General features: G+C 40.9%; 2 protein-coding genes across 5 annotated transcripts in view; one reads left to right on the forward strand and one right to left on the reverse strand.

Annotated features, from left to right (window-relative positions):
* Positions 1-5,443, reverse strand: LOC115189585 (DNA-directed RNA polymerase III subunit RPC4-like). 4 transcript variants are annotated; one of them, XR_003876955.1, is made up of 5 exons: positions 5,017-5,443; positions 2,268-2,314; positions 2,014-2,171; positions 1,776-1,897; positions 1-277 (listed from the first exon to the last, which is right to left on the reverse strand). XR_003876955.1 is itself a non-coding variant. In XM_029748208.1 (5 exons), exons 1-5 carry the CDS (start codon positions 4,771-4,773, stop codon positions 65-67), a joined length of 711 nt encoding a protein of 236 aa, XP_029604068.1. In that variant the 5' UTR covers positions 4,774-5,010; the 3' UTR covers positions 1-64. The 4 variants fall into 4 exon arrangements, 3 of the variants coding, with proteins under 3 accessions (XP_029604068.1, XP_029604067.1, XP_029604069.1); XM_029748208.1 differs by lacking the exon at positions 5,017-5,443 and adding an exon at positions 4,603-5,010; XM_029748207.1 differs by lacking the exon at positions 5,017-5,443 and adding an exon at positions 4,576-5,010.
* LOC115189579 (phytanoyl-CoA hydroxylase-interacting protein-like) overlaps positions 4,603-25,194 on the forward strand; it is a 39,208-nt gene continuing 18,616 nt past the window's right edge. Inside the window, exons 1-3 of the mRNA XM_029748200.1 lie at positions 4,603-4,691; positions 14,012-14,172; positions 21,671-21,867. Of these exons, the coding sequence (XP_029604060.1) occupies positions 14,067-14,172; positions 21,671-21,867 (303 nt within the window). The 5' untranslated portion in view covers positions 4,603-4,691; positions 14,012-14,066. The remainder of the gene's footprint in view (positions 4,692-14,011; positions 14,173-21,670; positions 21,868-25,194) is intronic.

The following is a 25,194-nucleotide window of genomic DNA, read 5'->3' on the forward strand; positions in this document are numbered from 1 at the left end:
CAGTGGGTGAGTGTCTAACATGTATTGACTCAAGGGTGTGAATACTTATGTAAATTTGATATTTCTATTTAATTTGATACATTTTGAAATCTAAAAATGATATGAATACAGGCTGTAACACAATGTGGAATAAGTCGAGGGGTATGAATACTTTCTGAAGGCACTGTATATACTTACATGGAGTTGTTGCCTCTATCAGGAAGTTTCTGGATTGATACAGTGGCAGTTGAATTGGCTTGTTCTTGGCATCATTTTTCAAACCAGGATCATCTAAAAACTACATGGGGGAAAAAGTGTGCGGTTTAAATAAATATGTATTTCAACCAGGGGTTGGAACTGGTTCGTGGAAATAATGAAATGTTTCTACGAACAGAACCAGAACCGGGAATGAAAGTGATCTATACTGTTCCGGAACAGAACTGTTACGTTAAACACATGGGAACCAGTTAATAACGTTATCCCTCTGTCAATCAGAAACTTCTTCCAGCGTCTGCCTGCCAGCTAAAAATCGTTGCCATTATGTGTGCGTGTAGGCTACCTGCCCCTCGCCCTCCAAAGCATTGCTGTAACCTACTGACGTTACAAGCATGATTCAGAAGATGCGGGGAGAGATTTTTAATTAGAGAAGAATGGATTCACTTTTTCAATGCTAGTTAGGGATACTGTAGTTATCACATTGGGTTTATTAACTACAGAAAGGTAAGATGTGATTTGCATTCTGGTACCGCTCTGCACACACAAGCTTGTTAACTAGCTAGCTTCTCTGGTCCAATGTTAAACCAACTCTGAAGATCAAAGACGTTCAAAGTTCCTCCAGAAGCCGCTCCTCTGTAGGTATAATTCTGTGGCCCTGATTCCAAATTTCAGTTGCATCTCACGCCCGACTAGTCTTTCTATCACACATGTAAACACCTCACTGAGCTATAGCTTTCCAGCTCCATAACAAGCTGCTCTACTGCACTGCAGGATTGGTGAAGTTGGTTTAAAAAGGAACGATATAAACCGGTACTTTTCTTTGGTTCGAACCAGTTCAGAACTTTTATTTTGCTGGTCAGAACAGAACGGGACTAGTCATTAAGGCTGTGTTACTATAGGTTGACTAGTCATTAAGGCTGTGTTACTATAGGTTGACTAGTCATTAAGGCTGTGTTACTATAGGTTGACTAGTCATTAAGGCTGTGTTACTATAGGTTGACTAGTCATTAAGGCTGTGTTACTATAGGTTGACTAGTCATTAAGGCTGTGTTACTATAGGTTGACTAGTCATTAAGGCTGTGTTACTATAGGTTGACTAGTCATTAAGGCTGTGTTACTATAGGTTGACTAGTCATTAAGGCTGTGTGTGTTACTTTAGGTTGACTAGTCATTAAGGCTGTGTTACTATAGGTTGACTAGTCATTAAGGCTGTGTTACTTTAGGTTGACTGGTCATTAAGGCTGTGTTACTTTAGGTTGACTAGTCATTAAGGCTGTGTTACTTTAGGTTGACTAGTCATTAAGGCTGTGTTACTATAGGTTGACTAGTCATTAAGGCTGTGTTACTATAGGTTGACTAGTCATTAAGACTGTGTTACTATAGGTTGACTAGTCATTAAGGCTGTGTTACTTTAGGTTAACTAGTCATTAAGGCTGTGTTACTATAGGTTGACTGGTCAATAAGGCTGTGTGTGTTACTATAGGTTGACTAGTCATTAAGGCTGTGTTACTATAGGTTGACTGGTCATTAAGGCTGTGTTACTATAGGTTGACTAGTCATTAAGGCTGTGTTTTACTCACATCATCCCGTTGAAGCTTGTGTAACATATCATTGTTTTCCTCTGAAGTACGTCTCTCCTTCTTAAAACACTTAGTTACAGGAGAGGAGCTGCCGTCTCTAAGGTCGGTCCCTCTCCACCCCACTGCACAGAACAGAGGACAGGACACACTGGAATCAACTGTTTCTAATGATCATAATAATAACCTATTTCTATAACACACAGTCAAGAGATCTTCTGGCAGAGAAGGTACAATTCACCTGGTTTCTTTACTGTGTCTGCAGGACCCTGTTCAAAGATGGAGTGGGACTGAATGGTTTGAGGGGGGCGCTCTCTTCTCTCCGCTCTTCTCTCCCTGTGCCTGTCCTCCCTCACTCTTCTGTCCTTCGTTGGTGCAACATGGGCCTCTTCCTTTAACCTGGGGGAAGGTGATCAACATTAACATGTATTCTTCTAAACTGGATCCTTGGTAGTCTAATGGAATGTCTCTTCAAGCAATACAGTCCACACTCACTCATCTTTACTTTTCCTCAGAGAATGGACATTGGGTACGAAGGTTTTCTGTAATAAAAATATAAATGATTAATTTCTACTATTTTTGTCACATTTGAATATCATGACTGTTTTGTTTAATGCTTGTGACAGGACACTGGACAGCTGTATATTTGCCTTTTGTTCATCACCCACTGTGTTTCCGTTTACACTGTAGACTGGTTATTTAGTAGTACTTAAAATAGTGGCGAGGACGATGAGTCTACCGTGACCGGAAGAGACTTCAAATTCATTTTCTGGATTCAGATTCACGCAGACAGAGTTTTAAGCTTTTACGATGGACATTTACAGCTGATTTTGGCATAGCATATCGATTCGCTCTCCTTAAATATTTCCCATCTGATATTCCTTTGTCTCTGAATTGTTTAATCAAACTTTTCCCCGACAGCTCCTGATATCAGGGTATAAAAACTACAATCTGTTCTGAATTAGCCTAGTGCGCATGTCCGCCCAGCTATATCCGGTCTCTAGCTTGTTTTCCCTGGCTAAACTAGCCGTGTTAGTTTTCGTCACTGTCAAACTTCATAAATACTGCACCTTCAACTTCAAAACTCATTTGCTAGTTTATATAATTATGTAACTAAGAAATTCGCTGGAAAGAAACTTAAATGATGTATTGTTTTTGAACAGTCACGACTGGTTTGAGTTATATGTCAGATAACGGTGGAGAAGGATGATATCGTTGCTACTTGACCCGGATCCACCGACGTCATTGGCGTAGCTGGACGCTGACTGGTCTGGGAACTGACGTCATGCAGCCTCTTCTCGCATGGCTCGATGGGATATGTCGTGCAATAACTCAAATCGTCTGCACTCCTAAACAACGTATATTTTTTTATATGTTGGAAAAGGGTAAAGTCTACAAAACGTAGTCCACTCTGTTCGTAAACATATTCATTCTTGTTTTCGAACAGAAAATTGTATTGAGATCAAATGTTTCATCGATGAGAAAATTAGCAGAATGTCAGCCAACATCCATCTCGTTCCATCTTTTCCCACCGCCGGCCACTGGGCTTCCTCTCACTACCATATTTGGTAGTAAGTGGAAACGCCAAGCGGATGCTTCACATTTATACATCAGGTGAAATATATGGCTCATTGTTCTATCTATGGGATTAGCACGGGCAGCACCACAGGGCTTTCGCCATTTTAATGGAGTCAACTGGGTGGGACTTCAACTTCATTGGCTGATCCTATTGGGGTCATGTCCAACTGGGTCATCAGGAGGGTTCAGCCAATCGTGAAGAAGAACATCTACCTTCTTGCCCTTTGTACTGTTGTCTGTGACCAATGTTTGTACAATTTTTTTTGTGCAGCTACCATGTTGTGTTGCTACCATGCTGTGTTGTGTGTTGCTGCCTTGCTATGTTGTCTTAGGTCTCTGTTTATGTAGTGTTGTGTTGTCTCTCTTGTCGCGATGTGTGTTTTTTGTCCTATATTTATTTATTTTTATTTTCAATCACAGCCCCGTCCCCGCAGGAGGCCTTTTGGTAGGCTGTCATTGTAAATAAGAATTTGTTCTTAACTGACTTGCCTAGTTAAATAAAGGTTAAATACATTTACATTTTAGTGGCCCCCCACTTTATGGTGGAGATAATATATTTATGTTTTAAAGTACATTTCCTGGCATTCTACACCTTTTGCCATGGGGTGAAGATAATGTTGCAGTTTTAAAGTAAGTTTTCTACAGTTCTACACAGTTTGGCATGGGGCAGAGAGACATTTTTTCAATTGTATAACATTTCATGCAATTCTACTCGTTTTGCCATGGGGCAGAGCAATTTTTTGTTGTTGCCGTTTTACAGCTAATTTCCTGCAATTTTGCATGTGCCCTGCGTTGCCTGGTCGGTATACCTGGGGCAGCAGGTAGCCTAGTGGTTAGAGCATTGGACTAGTAACCGAAAGGTTGTAAGATTGAATCCCTGAGCTGACAAGGTAAAAATCTGTCGTTCTGCCCCTGAACAAGGCTGTCATTGAAAATAAGAATTTGTTCTTCACTAACTTGCCTAGTTAAATAAAGATAAAATTAAATAAAAAATGTGGCTACGATTAGTTTAGATAAATTGGCTGGCTAGACTATCAATCCATTTTTTTTTCTGACGTGGCTAATTGAGTAGGGGGGCGTCTTAGCAGCCTGGGGCCCCTTAGCAGCCTGGGGCCCTAAGCGGCTGCTTATTTAGCTTATACCTGGAGCAGGGCCCTGGCGGCACAGATACAAAGATGAGTCCTCTATCTATCTCTATGGGTTGAGTGCGTAGTCTGTGATATACCGTATGAGCGTTCCCATTGGGTATCACCTTTTTGAACCCGCCCAGAGTCAGGTCCCGGGACCGCAGGGACGTCAGTCTGCCTGGAGGAGGGGGAGAGTTCAGCACAGTCCGACGAGGTAACCCACTGCCAGCTACATTTAGTCTGGTGATACCGGAGTAGCCAGCCATAAAGTCCGTGTTGCTGTTTGGATCAGTCATTCTGCATCACTGGCTGGAACGGACGGCTTTGTGACAATACAGTATTAAGGGGATGTAGACTGTTGAAGGCTATACTAAACCTACACCCTTTATTCGATGGGGTAGCCTACAAATGAAATGGCAGTATAACTCCGATTTGGAATAAACAATATTTGAACCGAATTCCTATTTCTTCTTCATCACGCTGTCCAATAGCCTAATACACAGGCCTGTGATAAGTGGATGAATAATAGGCCTTCTTACTGTGAAGTCAGAGAATGCAGGTTTCCCCTCCGTAAACACGGATATCGGTGTTCACACACCCCTCTGTTATTGTACTGTAAGCCCCCAGAAGCCACCGCGTCCATCTTGTCCGTAATGTCTGGCCACATCTGACCAAAAACAGCGACTGAACAGCAGCCTATATACGATCCAAATCCAACAGTCTGTCCTGGAAAGCATATTGTAGGTGTTGCGTCCAAGGCCTTGGTAAAAAGCATTCGGCTACATCCTTGATACAAAGTAACTTACTACCTGATCACAGTAAACACAACCTACATCCGGTCTCTGCAGCCCAGTTCCTACTAATATAGGACACTTCACAATAGACGGTTCCCCGAGTTAATCACATCAGCACCGTTTATTCTGCTTTGTTATGTCTTCACATGATTCCGTTATCTGAACACAAGGTGGCAGTGTTTATTCGGTCTGAAGTATATCTGTATTGTTTTTTGTTTGTTTGTTTGTTTATTTATTTAACCTTTATTTAACCAGGTAGGCCAGTTGAGAACAAGTTCTCATTTACAACTGCAACCTGGTCAAGATAAAGCAAAGCAGTGCGACACAAATAACAACACAGAGTTACACATGGAATAAACAAAACATACAGTCAATAATACAGTAGAAGAAAAGAAAAAGTCTATATACAGTGAGTGCAAATGAGGTAAGTTAAGGCAATAAATAAGCCATGGTGGCGAAGGAATTACAATATAGCAATTAAACACTGGAATGGTAGATGTGCATATCTATTGTAACCTGATAAAATAGTATTGCCAATTGTAGAAGAGAACCCCTATTGAATTTGTTCCAATTCATTATTGGTATGTTTCCTTTTCTGCCGTTTTGGTGAGAATAATAATTCCCGTGAGATGATAAGGCCCAGGACTGTGCGACGTGGTAAAGGCCACACCCTCTCATGCAACACTATGCCAATTGGCCACATGGTGGCGCTATAACAATCTATTGAATATGCTAACTTTGAAAGGTCAGCCCCCGCACCCCGTGTGACTTGGAGTCATGAAATTTGGTCCATAGGTCCCTCTCCTCACAAGGAACAAATTTCCCTCAAGAACCCATAAAGTCCGCCATGATGGATTTTCCGCCATTTAGAATTTTGTGAAAATCACTTGAAACTCTACTCCTCTCGCACCGATTGACGGATCTGCACAAAACTTGACATGTGGCATGTATGGACCAAGGTTAATCAACACAATCATTTCCATACTAGTAACAAAAACATGGCCGCTATTTCCCAATTAACATTCATGTGGGCGTGGTCTCACACATAAATGCATACAAAGCAGACAAGGATATTCGTATTGTGACAAAAATTGGTTCACTGTCAAAACTCAACATATGTAAGCACATTTAGATTGGCCACACGGTGGAGCTACAACAGGCAGGGGTTTCAGTCCAGCTAAGTTGTAAAGTATGGTTCAGCAGGGGTGTCAGTCCAGCTAAGTTGTAAAGTATGGTTCAGCAGGGATGTCAGTCCAGCTAAGTTGTAAAGTATGGTTCAGCAGGGATGTCAGTCCAGCTAAGTTGTAAAGTATGGTTCAGCAGGGATGTCAGTCCAGCTAAGTTGTAAAGTATGGTTCAGCAGGGATGTCAGTCCAGCTAAGTTGTAAAGTATGGTTCAGCAGGGGTGTCAGTCCAGCTAAGTTGTAAGGTATGGTTCAGCAGGGGTGTCAGTCCAGCTAAGTTGTAAAGTATGGTTCAGCAGGGGTGTCAGTCCAGCTAAGTTGTAAAGTATGGTTCAGCAGGGATGTCAGTCCAGCTAAGTTGTAAAGTATGGTTCAGCAGGGATGTCAGTCCAGCTAAGTTGTAAAGTATGGTTCAGCAGGGATGTCAGTCCAGCTAAGTTGTAAGGTATGGTTCAGCAGGGATGTCAGTCCAGCTAAGTTGTAAAGTATGGTTCAGCAGGGATGTCAGTCCAGCTAAGTTGTAAAGTATGGTTCAGCAGGGATGTCAGTCCAGCTAAGTTGTAAAGTATGGTTCAGCAGGGATGTCAGTCCAGCTAAGTTGTAAAGTATGGTTCAGCAAGGGTGTCAGTCCAGCTAAGTTGTAAGGTATGGTTCAGCAGGGATGTCAGTCCAGCTAAGTTGTAAAGTATGGTTCAGCAGGGATGTCAGTCCAGCTAAGTTGTAAAGTATGGTTCAGCAGGGATGTCAGTCCAGCTAAGTTGTAAAGTATGGTTCAGCAGGGGTGTCAGTCCAGCTAAGTTGTAAGGTATGGTTCAGCAGGGGTGTCAGTCCAGCTAAGTTGTAAAGTATGGTTCAGCAGGGGTGTCAGTCCAGCTAAGTTGTAAAGTATGGTTCAGCAGGGATGTCAGTCCAGCTAAGTTGTAAAGTATGGTTCAGCAGGGATGTCAGTCCAGCTAAGTTGTAAAGTATGGTTCAGCAGGGATGTCAGTCCAACTAAGTTGTAAGGTATGGTTCAGCAGGGATGTCAGTCCAGCTAAGTTGTAAAGTATGGTTCAGCAGGGATGTCAGTCCAGCTAAGTTGTAAAGTATGGTTCAGCAGGGATGTCAGTCCAGCTAAGTTGTAAAGTATGGTTCAGCAGGGATGTCAGTCCAGCTAAGTTGTAAAGTATGGTTCAGCAGGGATGTCAGTCCAGCTAAGTTGTAAAGTATGGTTCAGCAGGGATGTCAGTCCAGCTAAGTTGTAAAGTATGGTTCAGCAGGGATGTCAGTCCAGCTAAGTTGTAAAGTATGGTTCAGCAGGGGTGTCAGTCCAGCTAACTTGTAAAGTATGGTTCAGCAGGGGTGTCAATCCAGCTAACTTGTAAAGTATGGTTCAGCAGGGGTGTCAGTCCAGCTAACTTGTAAAGTATGGTTCAGTTCGGCACATGGTGGTGCTGTTTATCAGGAAAAAATGTCACGCAAGTTCATTGGCTTGTAGCGCCATGTTGTTTGATGTAGTCTTGGAAAATACTGTGTTTAAATATGTCCGTGGATAGCTGCTACAAACCAAATTGGGTTTTGATCGGTCCAGCGGTTTTGGTGAAGTAGAATTTTAAAGTAATTAAGAAAAGGTCCAAAATGGGCATTTTGTATGATCTGTTTGATGTTGAGTTCTGATATTTGGCAAGCACGGTATAAAGTACATATTTACTCATCCAACTGGAATGGATCCAATTTGTCCTGATGGCGGCACTATGGAACCAACAATGCACCAACAGATGTGATGCTTATTTACAAAGTCATTTTAGGCCTCAGCCCCCTTATCTGAGACACCTACTGCAGCCCTCATCCTCCACATACAACACCCGTTCACTCCCCCCTATCTGAGATATCTACTGCAGCCCTCATCCTCCACATACAACACCCGTTCACTCCCCCCTATCTGAGATATCTACTGCAGCCCTCATCCTCCCCATACAACACCCGTTCACTCCCCCCTATCTGAGACACCTACTGCAGCCCTCATCCTCCACATACAACACCCGTTCACTCCCCCCTATCTGAGATATCTACTGCAGCCCTCATCCTCCACATACAACACCCGTTCACTCCCCCCTATCTGAGACACCTACTGCAGCCCTCATCCTCCACATACAACACCCGTTCACTCCCCCCTATCTGAGACACCTACTGCAGCCCTCATCCTCCACATACAACACCCGTTCACTCCCCCTTATCTGAGACACCTACTGCAACCCTCATCCTCCCCATACAACACCCGTTCTGCCAGTCACATTCTGTTAAAGGTCCCCAAAGCGAACACATCCCTGGGTCGCTCCTCTTTTCAGTTTGCAACATCTAGCAACTGGAACGAGCTGCAAAAAACACTCAAACCGTTCTAGTGTTCTATATTGTTGTAGTGTTCTATATTGTTCTAGTGTTCTATTTTGTTGTAGTGTTCTATATTATTATAGTGTTCTATATTGTTGTAGTGTTCTATATTGTTGTAGTGTTCTGTATTGTTATTGTGTTCTATATTGTTTTAGTGTTCTATATTGTTGTAGTGTTCTATATTGTTGTAGTGTTCTATATTGTTGTAGTGTTCTATATTGTTGTAGTGTTCTATATTGTTGTAGTGTTCTATATTGTTATAGTGTTCTATATTGTTCTAGTGTTATATATTATTATAGTGTTCTATATTGTTATAGTGTTCTATATTGTTATAGTGTTCTATAGTGTTCTATATTATTATAGTGTTCTATATTGTTGTAGTGTTCTATATTGTTCTAGTGTTCTATATTGTTATAGTGTTCTATAGTGTTATAGTGTTCTATAGTTTTATAGTGTTCTATATTGTTATAGTGTTCTATATTATTATAGTGTTCTATATTGTTATAGTGTTCTATATTGTTGTCGTGTTCTATATTATTATAGTGTTCTATATTGTTGTAGTGTTCTATATTGTTATAGTGTTCTATATTGTTGTAGTGTTCTATATTATTATAGTGTTCTATATTGTTGTAGTGTTCTATATTGTTGTAGTGTTCTATAATATTATAGTGTTCTATATTGTTGTAGTGTTCTATATTATTATAGTGTTCTATAGTGTTCTATATTATTATAGTGTTCTATATTGTTGTAGTGTTCTATATTGTTGTAGTGTTCTATATTGTTGTAGTGTTCTATATTATTATAGTGTTCTATATTGTTCTATATTATAGTGTTCTATAGTGTTCTATATTATTATAGTGTTCTATATTGTTGTAGTGTTCTATATTATTATAGTGTTCTATAGTGTTATAGTGTTCTATAGTGTTATAGTGTTATAGTGTTCTATATTGTTTTAGTGTTCTATATTGTTATAGTGTTCTATATTATTATAGTGTTCTATATTGTTATAGTGTTCTATATTGTTATAGTGTTCTATATTGTTATAGTGTTCTATATTGTTTTAGTGTTCTATATTGTTTTAGTGTTCTATATTATTATAGTGTTCTATATTGTTATAGTGTTCTATATTGTTGTAGTGTTCTATATTGTTATAGTGTTCTATATTGTTTTAGTGTTCTATATTGTTTTAGTGTTCTATATTGTTATAATGTTCCATATTGTTGTAGTGTTCTATATTATTATAGTGTTCCATATTGTTGTAGTGTTCTGTATTGTTATTGTGTTCTATATTGTTTGTGTTCTATATTATTATAGTGTTCTATATTATTATAGTGTTCTATAGTGTTCTATAGTGTTCTATATTATTATAGTGTTCTATATTAGTATAGTGTTCTATATTGTTGTAGTGTTCTATATTGTTGTAGTGTTCTATATTATTATAGTGTTCTATATTGTTATAGTGTTCTATATTGTTATAGTGTTCTATATTATTATAGTGTTCTATATTATTATAGTGTTCTATATTATTATAGTGTTCTATATTGTTATAGTGTTCTATATTGTTGTAGTGTTCTATATTATTATAGTGTTCTATATTATTATAGTGTTCTATAGTGTTCTATAGTGTTCTATATTATTATAGTGTTCTATATTGTTGTAGTGTTCTATATTATTATAGTATTCTATAGTGTTCTATATTATTATAGTGTTCTATATTGTTGTAGTGTTCTATATTATTATAATGTTCTATAGTGTTCTATATTGTTGTAGTGTTCTATATTGTTGTAGTGTTCTGTATTGTTATTGTGTTCTATATTGTTTTAGTGTTCTATATTGTTGTAGTGTTCTATATTGTTGTAGTGTTCTATATTATTATTGTGTTCTATATTGTTGTAGTGTTCTATATTGTTGTAGTGTTCTGTATTATTATAGTGTTCTATATTGTTATAGTGTTATATATTGTTGTAGTGTTCTATAGTGTTATAGTGTTCTATATTGTTCTATATTATTATTGTGTTCTATATTGTTGTAGTGCTCTATATTGTTGTAGTGTTCTATATTGTTGTAGTGTTCTATATTATTATAGTGTTCTATATTGTTGTAGTGTTCTATATTATTATAGTGTTCTATATTATTATAGTGTTCTATAATATTATAGTGTTCTATATTGTTTTAGTGTTCTATATTGTTGGAGTGTTCTATATTATTATAGTGTTCTATATTGTTTTAGTGTTCTATATTATTATAGTGTTCTATATTGTTTTAGTGTTCTATATTATTATAGTGTTCTATATTGTTTTAGTGTTCTATATTGTTATAGTGTTCTATATTATTATAGTGTTCTATATTGTTGTAGTGTTCTATATTGTTTTAGTGTTCTATATTATTATAGTGTTCTATATTGTTTTAGTGTTCTATATTGTTATAGTGTTCTATATTATTATAGTGTTCTATATTGTTTTAGTGTTCTATATTATTATAGTGTTCTATATTGTTTTAGTGTTCTATATTGTTATAGTGTTCTATATTATTATAGTTTTCTATATTGTTTTAGTGTTCTATATTATTATAGTGTTCTATATTGTTTTAGTGTTCTATATTGTTATAGTTTTCTATATTATTATAGTGTTCTATATTGTTGTAGTGTTCTATATTGTTGTAGTGTTCTATATTATTATAGTGTTCTATATTGTTTTAGTGTTCTATATTGTTATAGTGTTCTATATTATTATAGTGTTCTATATTATTATAGTGTTCTATATTGTTATAGTGTTCTGTATTGTTATAGTGTTCTATATTGTTTTAGTGTTCTATATTGTTGTAGTGTTCTATATTATTACAGTGTTCTATATTGTTTTAGTGTTCTATATTATTATAGTGTTCTATATTGTTATTGTGTTCTATATTGTTTTAGTGTTCTGTATTATTATAGTGTTCTATATTGTTTTAGTGTTCTATATTATTATAGTGTTCTATATTGTTTTAGTGTTCTATATTGTTTTAGTGTTCTATATTGTTGTAGTGTTCTATATTGTTCTAGTGTTCTATATTGTTATATTGTTCTAGTGTTCTATATTGTTCTAGTGTTCTATATTGTTCTATAGTGTTCTATATTATTATAGTGTTCTATATTGTTTTAGTGTTCTATATTATTATAGTGTTCTATATTGTTGTAGTGTTCTATATTGTTTTAGTGTTCTATATTATTATAGTGTTCTATATTGTTTTAGTGTTCTATATTGTTATAGTGTTCTATATTGTTTTAGTGTTCTATATTGTTTTAGTGTTCTATATTGTTGTAGTGTTCTATATTGTTCTAGTGTTCTATATTGTTATATTGTTCTAGTGTTCTATATTGTTCTAGTGTTCTATATTGTTCTATAGTGTTCTATATTATTATAGTGTTCTTAACTATGAAGTTGTTCATGCTCTCAGCTTTATCATTAGAAAATAGACGCATAAAAAGATTCTGAGGATGAGCATCTTCAATATGTTCCCATTGTTCCTCTTTAGGATATTTAACTATATGTTGCAAGTAAAAGCCTTGGGTAGTGAGTTGATACAATTCCAAGTCTGGAAGGTTAAAACCTCCCTCAAACTTAGATGTAAAACGTTCCTTTTTATTCTATTTTATTTGCCCATAATGACCGAGTATACTTTTTAAAGAATGTCTTCGGTGAGGTAATTGGTATTACCAAAAATACATTTAAAAACCTTGACAACAGTGCAATTCTAAAGATGTTTATTCTACCTGTAAGATTTATGGGAAGATTATTCCATGTAATTAAATCTTGTTTCATATTGTTGAGTAATGGAATATCTTTATATATTTGTTGTCTGTTATTAAGGATCCTAAGTATTTAATATTGTTTTGTGGTCCACTGAAAGGATTGCTGTAGATCATGAGTTATTTTTTATTTTTCCTATTGCCATTAATTTGTTTTCTTTCCACGTACATTTTATAACCTGAGATTTTTGAGTATTCTGAAAATACTTTTAGCAAAGGGGGTATTGAGTTTTCAATTTTGGTCCAGTATATCGGGAGATAATATGCAAATAAATGTAGTTTATATTCATGTTTACCAATACTGATACCTCTTACATTTGGGTCCCGTCTAATTTTTACTCATTTTTGTTATTATTTATTCACTGTATATTTATTCCTCATGTGACTATTTCATTAAAAAATATATATATTAATCTATCTATCTACAGTATCTATCTACAGTATCTATCTATCTATCTATCTATCTATCTATCTATCTATCTATCTATCTATCTATCTATCTATCTATCTATCTATCTATCTATCTACAGTATCTATCTATCTACAGTATCTATCTATCTATCTATCTATCTATCTATCTATCTATCTATCTGTCTATCTGTCTATCTGTCTATCTGTCTCTTTGAATCGGCATTGTTGGAAAGGACCCGTCAGTCAGCATTTCACTGTTAGTGTACACCTGTTGATTATGAAGCATGTGACAAATAACGATTTGATTTGATCTGATGGTGTGCCGTCACAGGTGAAGGTAGGTGCCTGCAGCCGGCATATTGTCACATTTCAAATGAAGTATTTACTGGCCTTCTCATTTATTTGTAGACCAAAATAGAGATGAATGTGAAGGCGACAGAGGTTTCATTGGAGCTGCGACACTGCGCAGCAGAGTAATCTGGTTACATCAGCCGTCATTTAATTCATTTTTTCTGCTAATCCCTGCTCTATGTTCTCTGCCCCGAGGCTAAATAAACACACGTGGCCTGTTACATCAGCAACGCATTAATAACACAATAACGTGTCTAATAGATAACGCCATGTTCCCTCCTTTTTCTCCATTTCTTTCCGTTTATCCACTGCGTCTCAGCGGGGACCGTTTGTCCAAGTAGTGCCGTGCCATGCCGCTGTGCTGAAGCTGCTTGAGTACTGGAAGGGGACCTGAGAGGAGCAGGGGGGGAGGAGGGGAGGGGGTAAGGGAAGAGGAGGGGAGGGGAGGAGGGGAGGGGATAAGGGAAGGGGATAAGGGAAGAGGAGGGCAGGGGGTAAGGGAAGAGGAGGGGAGGAGATCAGAGGAGGAAGGGAGGGGAGGAGGGGAGGGGGTAAGGGAAGAGGAGGGGATCAGAGGAGGAAGGGAGGGGAGGAGGGGAGCACTGAGCACAGCGAGTGACTGGACTGTGTATTGAAGGTGAAGATCAGTTCAGCACCACGAAGAGACAACAGTAGGAGACGCTGTAAAGGCCATGGAGGTTCCGCGTGTGGACGACGGCACCAGCAGCCCTGTCAGCCGCTGCGACGACATGATGGAGAACCTGAACCTGGACTTGATACAGCTGAGTGACAGAGAAGGTAAGGACCCTGGAGGACGGCAGGGCCATGGCTTGAAGGAGCGGTGTGTAGCCTGCATTGGTCAAATCAAACTTTATTTGTCAAATGACCAACAAGTGCAGTTCAAGAAGAGGTAAGAAAATATTTACCAAATAAACGAAATAAAAAAATAAAAAGTAACACAATAACATAACAATAAGGAGGCTATATGCAGGGGGTCCCGGTACAGAGTCAATGTGGAGGCTATATACAGGGAGTCCCGGTACAGAGTCAATGTGTGGGGGCACCGGTTAGTTGAGGTAATATGTACATGTAGGTAGAGTTATTAAAGTGACTGTGCATAGATAATAACAGAGAGTAGCAGAGGCATAAAAGGGGGGGGGAGCTGTTTAGGAGCCTTGACCCATGTCAAAACCTTTCAGTCTCCTGAGGGGAATAGGTTTTGTCGTGCTCTCTTCACGACTGTCTTGGTGTTCTTGGACCATGTTAGTTTGTTGGTGACACAATCATCTCCTTAGTCTTGGTTACGTTGAGGGATAGGTTGTTATTCTGGCACCACCCGGCCAGGTCTCTGATCTCCTCCCTATAGGCTGTCTCGTTGTTGTCGGTGATCAGGCCTACCACTGTTGTGTCGTCTGCAAACGTAATGATGGTGTTGGAGTCGTGCCTGACCGTGCAGTCATGAGTGAACAGGGAGTACAGGAGGGGACTGAGCACGCACCCCTGGGGAGCTCCAGTGTTGAGGATCAGCGTAGCAGATGTGTTGTTACCTACCCTCACCACCTGGGGGTGGCCTGTCAGGAAGTCCAGGATCCAGTTGCAGAGGGAGGTGTTTAGTCCCAGGGTCCTTAGCTTAGTGATGAGCTTTGAGGGCACTATGGTGTTGAACGCTGAGCTGTAGTCAATGAATAACATTCTCACATAGGAGTTCCTTTTGTCCAGGAGGGAAAGGGCAGTGTGGAGCGCAATAGAGATTGCATCATCTGTGAATCTGTTAGGGCGGTATGCAAATTAGAGTGGGTCTAGGGTTTCTGGGATGATGGTGTTGATGTGAGCCATGACCAGCCTTTCAAAGCACTTCATGGCTACAGACGTGAGTGCTACGGGCGGGTCGGTAGTCATTTAGGCAGGTTACCTTGGTGTTCTTGGGCACAGGGACTATGGTGGTCTGCTTGAAACATGTTGGTATTACAGACTCAGACAGGGAGAGGTTGAAAATGTCAGTCAAGACAGTTGCCAGTTGGTCAGCGCATGCTCAGAGTACATGTCCTGGTAATCCGTCTGGCCCTGCGGCCTTGTGAATGTTGACCCGTTTAAAGGTCTTACTCACGTCGGCTACGGAAAGTTTGATCACACAATGGTCCGGAACAAATCAAATCAAATTGTATTTGTCACATGCGCCGAATACAACAGGTGTAGACCTTACAGTGAAATGCTTACTTACAAGCCCTTAACCAACGATGCAGTTTTAAGAAAATACCCCCAAAAAAGTAAGAGATAAGAATAACAATTAATTAAAGAGCAGCAGTAAATAACAATAGCGTGGCTATATACAGGGGGTATATAGTCTGGGTAGCCATTAGTCTGGGTAGCCATTTTGATTAGCTGTTCAGGAGTCTTATGGCTTGGGGGTAGAAGCTGTTTAGAAGCCTCTTTGACCTAGATTTGGTGCTCCGGTACCGCTTGCAGTGCGGTAGCAGAGAGAACAGTCTATGACTAGGGTGGCTTGGAGTCTTTGACAACTTTTAGGGCCTTCCTCTGACACCGCCTGGTATAGAGGTCCTGGATGGCAGGAAGCTTGGCCCTGGTGATGTGCTGGGCCATATGCACTACCCTCTGTAGTGCCTTGCGGTTGGATGCCGAGCAGTTTCCATGCCAGGCAGTGATGCATCCCGTCAGGATGCTGGTTCTCTCATGCATGATTCAGTGTTATTTGCCTCGAAGCGAGCATAGAAGTAGTTTAGCTCGTCTGGTAGGCTCGTGTCACTGGGCAGCTCTCGGCTGTGATTCCCTTTGTAGTCTGTAATGGTTTGCAAACCCTGCCACATCCGACGAGTGTCGGAGCTGGTGTAGTACGATTCGATCTTAGTCCTGTATTGACACTTTGCCTGTTTGATAGTTCGCTGGAGGGCATAGCGGGATTTCTTATAAGCTTCCTTATTAGAGTCCCGTTCCTTGATAACAGCAGCTCTAGCCTTTAGCTCAGTGCGATTGTTGCCTGTAATCCATGGCTTCTGGTTGGGGTATGTACGTACAGTCACTGTGGGGACGACGTCATCGATGCACTTATTGATAAAGCCAGTGACTGATGTGGTGTACTCCGCAATGCCATCGGAAGAATCCCAGAACATATTCCAGTCTGTGCAGCAAAACATTCCTGTAGCTTAGCATCTGCTTCATCTGACCACTCTTTTATTGACCGAGTCACTGGTGCTTCCTGCTTGAATTTCTGCTTGTAAGCAGGAATCAGGAGGATAGAATTATGGTCAGATTTGCCAAATGGAGGATGAGGGAGAGCTTTGTACGCGTCTCTGTGTGGAGTAAAGGTGGTCTCGAGTTTTTTCCCTCTGGTTGCACATTTAACATGCTGATAGGAATTTGGTAAAACAGATTTAAGTTTCCCTGCATTAAAGTCCCCGGCCTCTGGATAAGCGTTTTCCTATTTGCTTATGGCGGAATACAGCTCATTGAGTCCGGTCTTAGTGCCAGCATTGGTCTGTTGTGGTATGTAGACAGCTACGAAAAATACAGATGAAAACTCTAGGTAGATAGTGTGGTCTACAGCTTATCATGAGATACTCTACCTCAGGTGCGCAAAACCTCAAGACTTCCTTAGATATCGTGCACCAGCTGTTGTTTACATATATGCATTGTCCTCCACCCCTTGTCTTACCAGACGCCGCTGTTCTAGCCTGCCGATACAGCGTATAACCAGCCACCTGTATGTTGATAATGTCGTCGTTCATCTACGAATCCGTGAAGCATAAGATATTACAGCTTTTAATGTCCCCTTGGTACTTTAATCTTCCGCATAGGTCGTCGATTTTATTTTCCAATGATTGCACGTTAGCTAGTAGAACGGATGGCAGGGGGGGTTTATTCGATCACCTACGAATCCTCAGAAGGCAGCCCGACCTCCGTCCTCTTTTTCTCCCTCGTCTCTTCACACAAATGACGGGGATTTGGGCCTGTTCCCGGGAAAGAAGTATGTCATTCACGTCGGGCTTGTCGGACTCGTTAAAGGAAAAAAAGCTTCTTCCAGTTCGTGGTGAGTAATCACTGTTCTAATGTCCAGAAGTTATTTTCGGTCATAAGCGGCAGTAGCAGCAACATTATGTACAAAATAAGTAAAAAACAATTGTTACAAACAACGCAAAAAAACGAACATAAAAACACAATCAGTTAGGAGCACATAAAACATCTGCCATCTTCTCTGGCGCCGTCTTTAGTAGTAGTGGTGGTAGTCAAGGTGTCTCATCAGGAAATTGAGCCTATCATAGTTCATGTGGGATCCAATGACATTATGAAGGGCAGCTCAGAACTGCTGAAGATGGATTTTAAAGAACTGATTGGGTCACTACTTGACACCAACAAACACCCCATAATATGTGACCCTCTGCCCTCCCTAAATCGTGGCATTGAACGGTTCAGCAGACTTTTAGCCCTCCATAACTGGCTACCAGACTATTACAGCTCTGTGGGTGTAACATTTATTGACAATTTTGATACCTTCTGGAAACAAAGCTCGTATTATATAAGGAGGATGGGATCCAGCCAAATCATTTGTGTTCCTGGATCCTTTCACAGCATTATAAGGCTGCGTGGAGACAATGACTTATCAATGACCCCAAGCCCAGCTCAGCTAATCCCTAGCATTGTGTCGCTGAGTTGTCATAATGCTTCAGCAAATGTACATTATACCAGGGGTGCTGGAAGACACAATGTAAGTAACCTAATTTATGTCCCTCTAACTGCCCTGAATGCCTCTGCTGATCCTACAGCTATTGTATGAAGTAATCATGTGCCTTTGACCAGACTTATACTGTTAGCACTGAGGCGGTTTGCCTTAGCAGGAAATCCACCGTGTGCAGCTCACCCTGCACTAACGTAATTAACCTGAGCATGTCTACCTCCTGCTAAGCTTCCCGGTAAAGCAATGAAAACAACCAAGCATCCCAGAAAAGTGTTGAAAATTGCCCACATTAACATATGTAGCTTAATTTTTATTTCATTTTTTTATATAACTTTTATTCAACTAGGCAAGTCAGTTAAGAACTAATTATTATTTACAATGACGGCCTACTCCGGCCAAACCCGGACAACGCAGGGCCAACTGTCCTCCGCCCTATGGGACTCCCAATCACGGCCAGATGTGAGGCAGCCAGTTAAGAAACAAGGTTCATGAAATCAATAATTTGCTAGTAACAGATGACATTCATATTCTGACCATCTCTGAAACTCACTTAGATAACACCGTTGATGATACAGTGGCAGCAATACATGGTTATAAGATCTACAGAAATGCCAAAGGTGGAGGTGTGGCCACTTATATTCAGAACCACATTCCTGTAAAGCTTAGAGAGGATCTCATGTTAAATACTGTTGAAGTAATATGGTTACAGGTTCATCTGCATCACCTAAAGCCCATTCTGGTGGGAAGCTGCTATAGACCACCAAGTGCTAACACTCAGTATCTGTATAATGTTAAATACTGTTGAAGTAATATGGCTACAGGTTCATCTGCCTCACCTAAAGCCCATTCTGGTGGGAAGCTGCTATAGACCACCAAGTGTTTACAGTCAGTATCTGGATAACGTGTGAAATGCTTGATAATGTATTTTTTTACTTTATTTTATTTCACCTTTATTTAACCAGGTGGGCCAGTTGAGAACAAGTTCTCATTTACAATTGCGACCTGGCCAAGATAAAGCAAAGCAGTGCAACAAAAACAACAGAGTTACACATGGAATAAACAAACGTACAGTCAATAACTCAATAGAAAAAGTCTATATACAGTGTGTGCAAATGTAGTAAGATTAGGGAGGTAAGGCAATAAATAGGCCATAGTGGTGAAATAATTACAATTTAGCAATTAAACACTGGAGTGATAGATGGGCAGATGATGAATGTGCAAGTAGAGAGACGGGGCTGCAAAGGGGCAAAAAAATAAAAAAACAATATGGGGGAGGTATTTGGATGGGCTATTTACAGATGGGCTATTTACAGATGGGCTGTGTACAGGTGCAGTGATCGGTAAGCTGCTCTGACAGCTGATGCTTAAAGTTAGTGAGGGAGATATAAGACTCCAGCTTCAGTGATTTTTGCAATTTGTTCCAGTCATTGGCAGCAGAGAACTGGAAGGAAAGGTGACCAAAGGAGGAATTGGCTTTGGGGATGACCAGCGAGATATACCTGCTGGAGCGCGTGCTACGGGTGGGTGTTGCTATGGTGACCAGTGAGCTGAGATAAGGCGGGGCTTTACCTAGAAAAGACTTATAGATGACCTGGAGCTAGTGGGTTTGGCGATGAATGTGTAGCGAGGGCCAGCCGACGAGAGCGTACAGGTCGCAGTGGTGGGTAGTAATGGGGCTTTGGTGACAAAACGGATGGCACTGTGATAGACTGCATCCAGTTTGCTGAGTAGAGTGTTGGAGGCTATTTTGTAAATGACGTCGCCGAAGTCGAGGATCGGTAGGATAGTCAGTTTTACGAGGGTATGTTTGGCAGCATCTGATATTAACTACAGGTTAAGTCTCCTTTCCTTTAGGGCTGATATTAACTACAGGTTAAGTCTCCTTTCCTTTATGGCTATATCCTATACCATTCTGTTACTACATACCACTGACAGTGGGCTATACCCCATACCATTCTGTTACTACATACCACTTACAGTGGGCTATACCCCATACCATTCTGTTAGTACATACCACTGACAGTGGGCTATACCCATACCATTCTGTTACTACATACCACTTACAGTGGGCTATACCCCATACCATTCTGTTACTACATACCACTTACAGTGGGCTATACCCCATACCATTCTGTTACTACATACCACTTACAGTGGGCTATATCCCATACCATTCTGTTACTACATACCACTGACAGTGGGCTATACCCATACCATTCTGTTACTACATACCACTTACAGTGGGCTATACCCCATACCATTCTGTTACTACATACCACTGACAGTGGGCTATACCCCATACCATTCTGTTACTACATACCACTTACAGTGGGCTATACCCCATACCATTCTGTTACTACATACCACTTACAGTGGGCTATACCCCATACCATTCTGTTACTACATACCACTTACAGTGGGCTATACCCCATACCATTCTGTTACTACATACCACTGACAGTGGGCTATACCCATACCATTCTGTTACTACATACCACTTACAGTGGGCTATACCCCATACCATTCTGTTACTACATACCACTGACAGTGGGCTATACCCCATACCATTCTGTTACTACATACCACTTACAGTGGGCTATATCCCATACCATTCTGTTACTACATACCACTGACAGTGGGCTATACCCATACCATTCTGTTACTACATACCACTTACAGTCGGCTATACCCCATACCATTCTGTTACTACATACCACTTACAGTGGGCTATACCCCATACCATTCTGTTACTACATACCACTGACAGTGGGCTATACCCCATACCATTCTGTTACTACATACCACTTACAGTGGGCTATATCCCATACCATTCTGTTACTACATACCACTGACAGTGGGCTATACCCATACCATTCTGTTACTACATACCACTGACAGTGGGCTATATCCCATACCATTCTGTTACTACATACCACTTACAGTGGGCTATACCCCATACCATTCTGTTACTACATACCACTGACAGTGGGCTATACCCCATACCATTCTGTTACTACATACCACTTACAGTGAGCTATACCCCATACCATTCTGTTACTACATACCACTTACAGTGAGCTATACCCCATACCATTCTGTTACTATTGTTACAACTGCCACACCCTCTACTTCTCATCCTGTCTCCCTAACCTGCCGCCACTCCCCCAGTGCTCTCTCTCCCTCTCCCTCACTCTCTCTCTCTCCCTCTCTCGCTCTCTCTCTCTCCTACGCTCTCTCTCTCTCTCGCTCTCTCTCTTCTCTCTACTCTCTCTCTCTCTCTCTCTCCCCCCAGGACTCTCATCCCTCTCCTCTCTCTACTCATCTCTCTCCTTCCCTCTCGTCCTCTCCCTCTCCTTCCCTCTTCCCTCTCCCCTCTCTCTCTCTCTCTCTCTCTCTCTCTCTCTCTCTCTCTCTCTCTCTCGCTCTCTCTCCCTCTCTCTGTGTTGGTGTATCTGATTGTGTGAGAGGAGACAGGTGTGCTGGAGGCAGAGCAGATCCCCACCAGCTGCAACCTGCAAGCATATTGATCTCCTCTCCCTCTCTCTAATGCCTTTTTTGATTTATTTACTATTTGTTGACTGTGTTGTCTACTTCCTGTGTTGACAGGAAACAACTCTCAGGACAGAAGCATCGCGGAAAAGCAGGATCTTCCTGTTCCTCAGAACGTCAAGATCACCAATATCACCTGTGACTCCTTCAAGATCAACTGGGACATGGACTGTAGAGCCAAGGACCGCATCACTAACTACTTCCTAGACCTCAACAAGAAGGAGCACAACAACTCCAACAAGTTCAAACACAAGGTGCATCAATACAGTCAGTATATCAATACAGTCCATCAATACAGGTTAGGTACAGTCCATCTTATAGGTCAAACACAAGGTTAGATATGATACAGTACATTGTCATTGTTCAGATAACCTTCAAGGCTGTACGGTAATATACAGTTGAAGTAGGAAGTTTACATACGCCTTAGCCAAATACATTTAAACTCAGTTTTTCACAATTCCTGACATTTAATCCTAGTAAAAATTCCCTGTTTTAGGTCAGTTAGGATCACCACTTTATTTTAAGAATGTGAAATGTCAGAATAATAGTATAGAGAATGATTTATTTCAGCTTTTATTTCTTTCATCACATTCCCAGTGGGTCAGAAGTTTACATACACCCAATTAGTATTTGCTAGCATTGCCTTTAAATTGTTTAACTTGGGTCAAACGTTTCGGGTGGCCTTCCACAAGCTTCCCACAATAAGTTGGGTGCATTTTGTCCCATTCCTCCTGACAGACCTGGTGTAACTGAGTCAGGTTTGTAGGCCTCCTTGCTCACACACGCTTTTTCAGTTCTGCCCACAGATTCTCTATTGGATTGAGGTCAGGGCTTTGTGATGGCCACTCCAATACCTTGACTTTGTTGTCCTTAAGCCATTTTGCCACAACTTTGGAAGTATGCTTGGGGTCATTGTCCATTTGGAAGACCCATTTGCGACCAAGCTTTAACTTCCTGACTGATGTCTTGAGATGTTGATTAAATATATCCACATAATTTTCTTTCCTCATGATGCCATCTATTTTGTGCAGTGCACCAGTCCCTCCTGCAGCAAAGCACCCCCACAACATGATTCTGCAGCTCCCGTGCTTCACAGTTGGGATGGTGTTCTTCGGCTTGCAAGCCTCCCCCTTTTTCCTCCAAACATAATGATGGTCATTATGACCAAACAGTTCTATTTTTGTTTCATCAGACCAGATGACATTTCTCCAAGAAGTACAATCTTTGTCCCCATGTGCAGTTGCAAACCGTAGACTGGCTTTTTTATGGTGGTTTTGGAGCAGTTGCTTCTTCCTTGCTGAGCGGTCTTTCAGGTTATGTCGTTATAGGACTCGTTTAACTGTGGATATAGATACTTTTGTACCTGTTTCCTCCAGCATCTTCGCAAGGTCCTTTGCTGTTGTTCTGGGATTGATTTGCACTTTTCGCACCAAAGTACGTTCATCTCTAGAAGACAGAACGTGTCTCCTTCCTGAGCGGTATGACGGCTGCATGGTCCCATGGTGTTTATACTTGAGTACTATTGCTTATACAGATGAACAAGGTACCTTCAGGCATTTGGAAATTGCTCCCAAGGATGAACCAGACTTGTGGAGGTCTACCATTTTTTTCTGTGGTCTTGGCTGATTTCTTTTGATTTTCCCATGATGTCAAGCAAAGAGGCACTGAGTTGGAAGGTAGGCCTTGAAATACATCCACAGGTACACCTCCAATTGACTCAAATGATGTCAATTAGCCTATCAGAAGCTTCTAAAGCCATGACATCATTTTCTGGAATTGTCCAAGCTGTTTAAAGCCACAGTCAACTTAGTTTATGTAAACTTCTGACCCACTGGAATTGTGATACAGTGAATTATAAGTAAAATAATCTGTCTGTAAACAATTGTTGGAAGAATTGCTTGTGTCATGCACAAAGTAGATGCCAAAACTATAGTTTGTTAACAGGAAATTTGTGGAGTGGTTGAAAAATGAGTTTTAATGAGTCTAACCTAAGTGTATGTAAACTTCAACTGTATGTGTATGTAACACTATCCCTAATAGATCTCTGACCTTTGGGTTCTGCTCTCAATGATTTGATGGTGCAGATCAGCTGTTAATCCCTTAAGCCTCCATTAGCGTTTCTGAGCCTGGCTACAGGGTAGAGGCTAGAGGATAGTGGCTAGAGGCTAGTGGGTAATAGCTGAGCCTGTAGAGGCTAGTGGGTAATAGCTGAGCCTGTAGAGGCTAGTGGATAATAGCTGAGCCTGTAGAGGCTCGAGCCTAGTGGGTAGTGGATAATAGCTGAGACTGTAGAGGCTAGTGGATAGTGGGTAATAGCTGAGTCTGTAGAGGCTAGTGGATAGTGGGTAATAGCTGAGCCTGTAGAGGGTAGTGGGTAGTGGGTAGTGGGTAATAGCTGAGGCTGTAGAGGCTAGTGGGTAGTGGGTAGTAGCTGAGCCTGTAGAGGCTAGTGGATAGTGGGTAGTAGCTGAGGCTGTAGAGGGTAGTGGGTAATAGCTGAGTCTGTAGAGGCTAGAGGCTAGTGGATAGTGGGTAATAGCTGAGACTGTAGAGGCTAGTGGATAGTGGGTAATAGCTGAGGCTGTAGAGCTACTCTTGGCAGGAACTAATGGGGATCCATAATAAACCCCAGGAAGAGTAGCTGCTGCCTTGGCAGGAACTAATGGGGATCCATAATAAACCCCAGGAAGAGTAGCTGCTGCCTTGGCAGGAACTAATGGGGATCCATAATAAACCCCAGGGAGAGTAGCTGCTGCCTTGGCAGGAACTAATGGGGATCCATAATAAACCTCAGGAAGAGTAGCTGCTCCCTTGGCAGGAACTAATGGGGATCCATAATAAACCCCAGGAAGAGTAAATCAAATCAAATTAAATCAAATTTATTTATATAGCCCTTCGTATATCAGCTGAAATCTCAAAGTGCTGTACAGAAACCCAGCCTAAAACCCCAAACAGCAAGCAATGCATGTGAAAGAGGCACGGTGGCTAGGAAAAACTCCCTAGGAAAAACTCCCTAGAAAGGCCAAAAACCTAGGAAGAAACCTAGAGAGGAACCAGGCTATGAGGGGTGGCCAGTCCTCTTCTGTTTGTGCCGGGTGGATATTATAACAGAACATGGTCAAGATGTTAAAATGTTCATAAATGACCAGCATGGTCAAATAGTAATAATCATTGTAGTTGTCGAGGGTGCAACAAGCACGTCCGGTGAACAGGTCAGGGTTCCGTAGCCGCAGGCAGAACAGTTGAAACTGGAGCAGCAGCATGGCCAGGTGTACTGGGGACAGCAAGGAGTCATCATGCCAGGTAGTCCTGAGGCATGGTCCTAGGGCTCAGGTCCTCCGAGAGAAAGAAAGAAAGAGAGAAAGAGAGAATTAGAGAGAGCATATTTAAATTCACACAGGACACCGGATAAGACAAGAGAATACTCCAGATGAAACAGACTGACCCTAGCCCCCCGGCACATAAACTACTGCAGCATAAATTCTGGAGGCTGAGACAGGAGGGATCAGAAGACACTGTTGCCCCATCCGATGATACCCCCGGACATGGCCAAACAGGCAGGATATAACCCCACCCACTTT

This window comes from Salmo trutta, unplaced genomic scaffold (assembly GCF_901001165.1).
Source record: "Salmo trutta unplaced genomic scaffold, fSalTru1.1, whole genome shotgun sequence".
Lineage (NCBI taxonomy): Eukaryota > Metazoa > Chordata > Actinopteri > Salmoniformes > Salmonidae > Salmo > Salmo trutta.

Bases quoted from the DNA above. Each gene is read 5' to 3' on its own strand.
- LOC115189585 (XM_029748207.1), bottom strand. From the start codon at position 4,773: ATGACTGATCCAAACAGCAACACGGACTTTATGGCTGGCTACTCCGGT. The intron at 1,898-2,013 runs GTGAATTGTACC...TGTTCTGTGCAG, and splicing joins AGACACAGTAAAGAAACCAG to TGGGGTGGAGAGGGACCGAC. The intron at 278-1,775 runs GTGAGTAAAACA...TCCCCCATGTAG, and splicing joins ACAAGCTTCAACGGGATGAT to TTTTTAGATGATCCTGGTTT.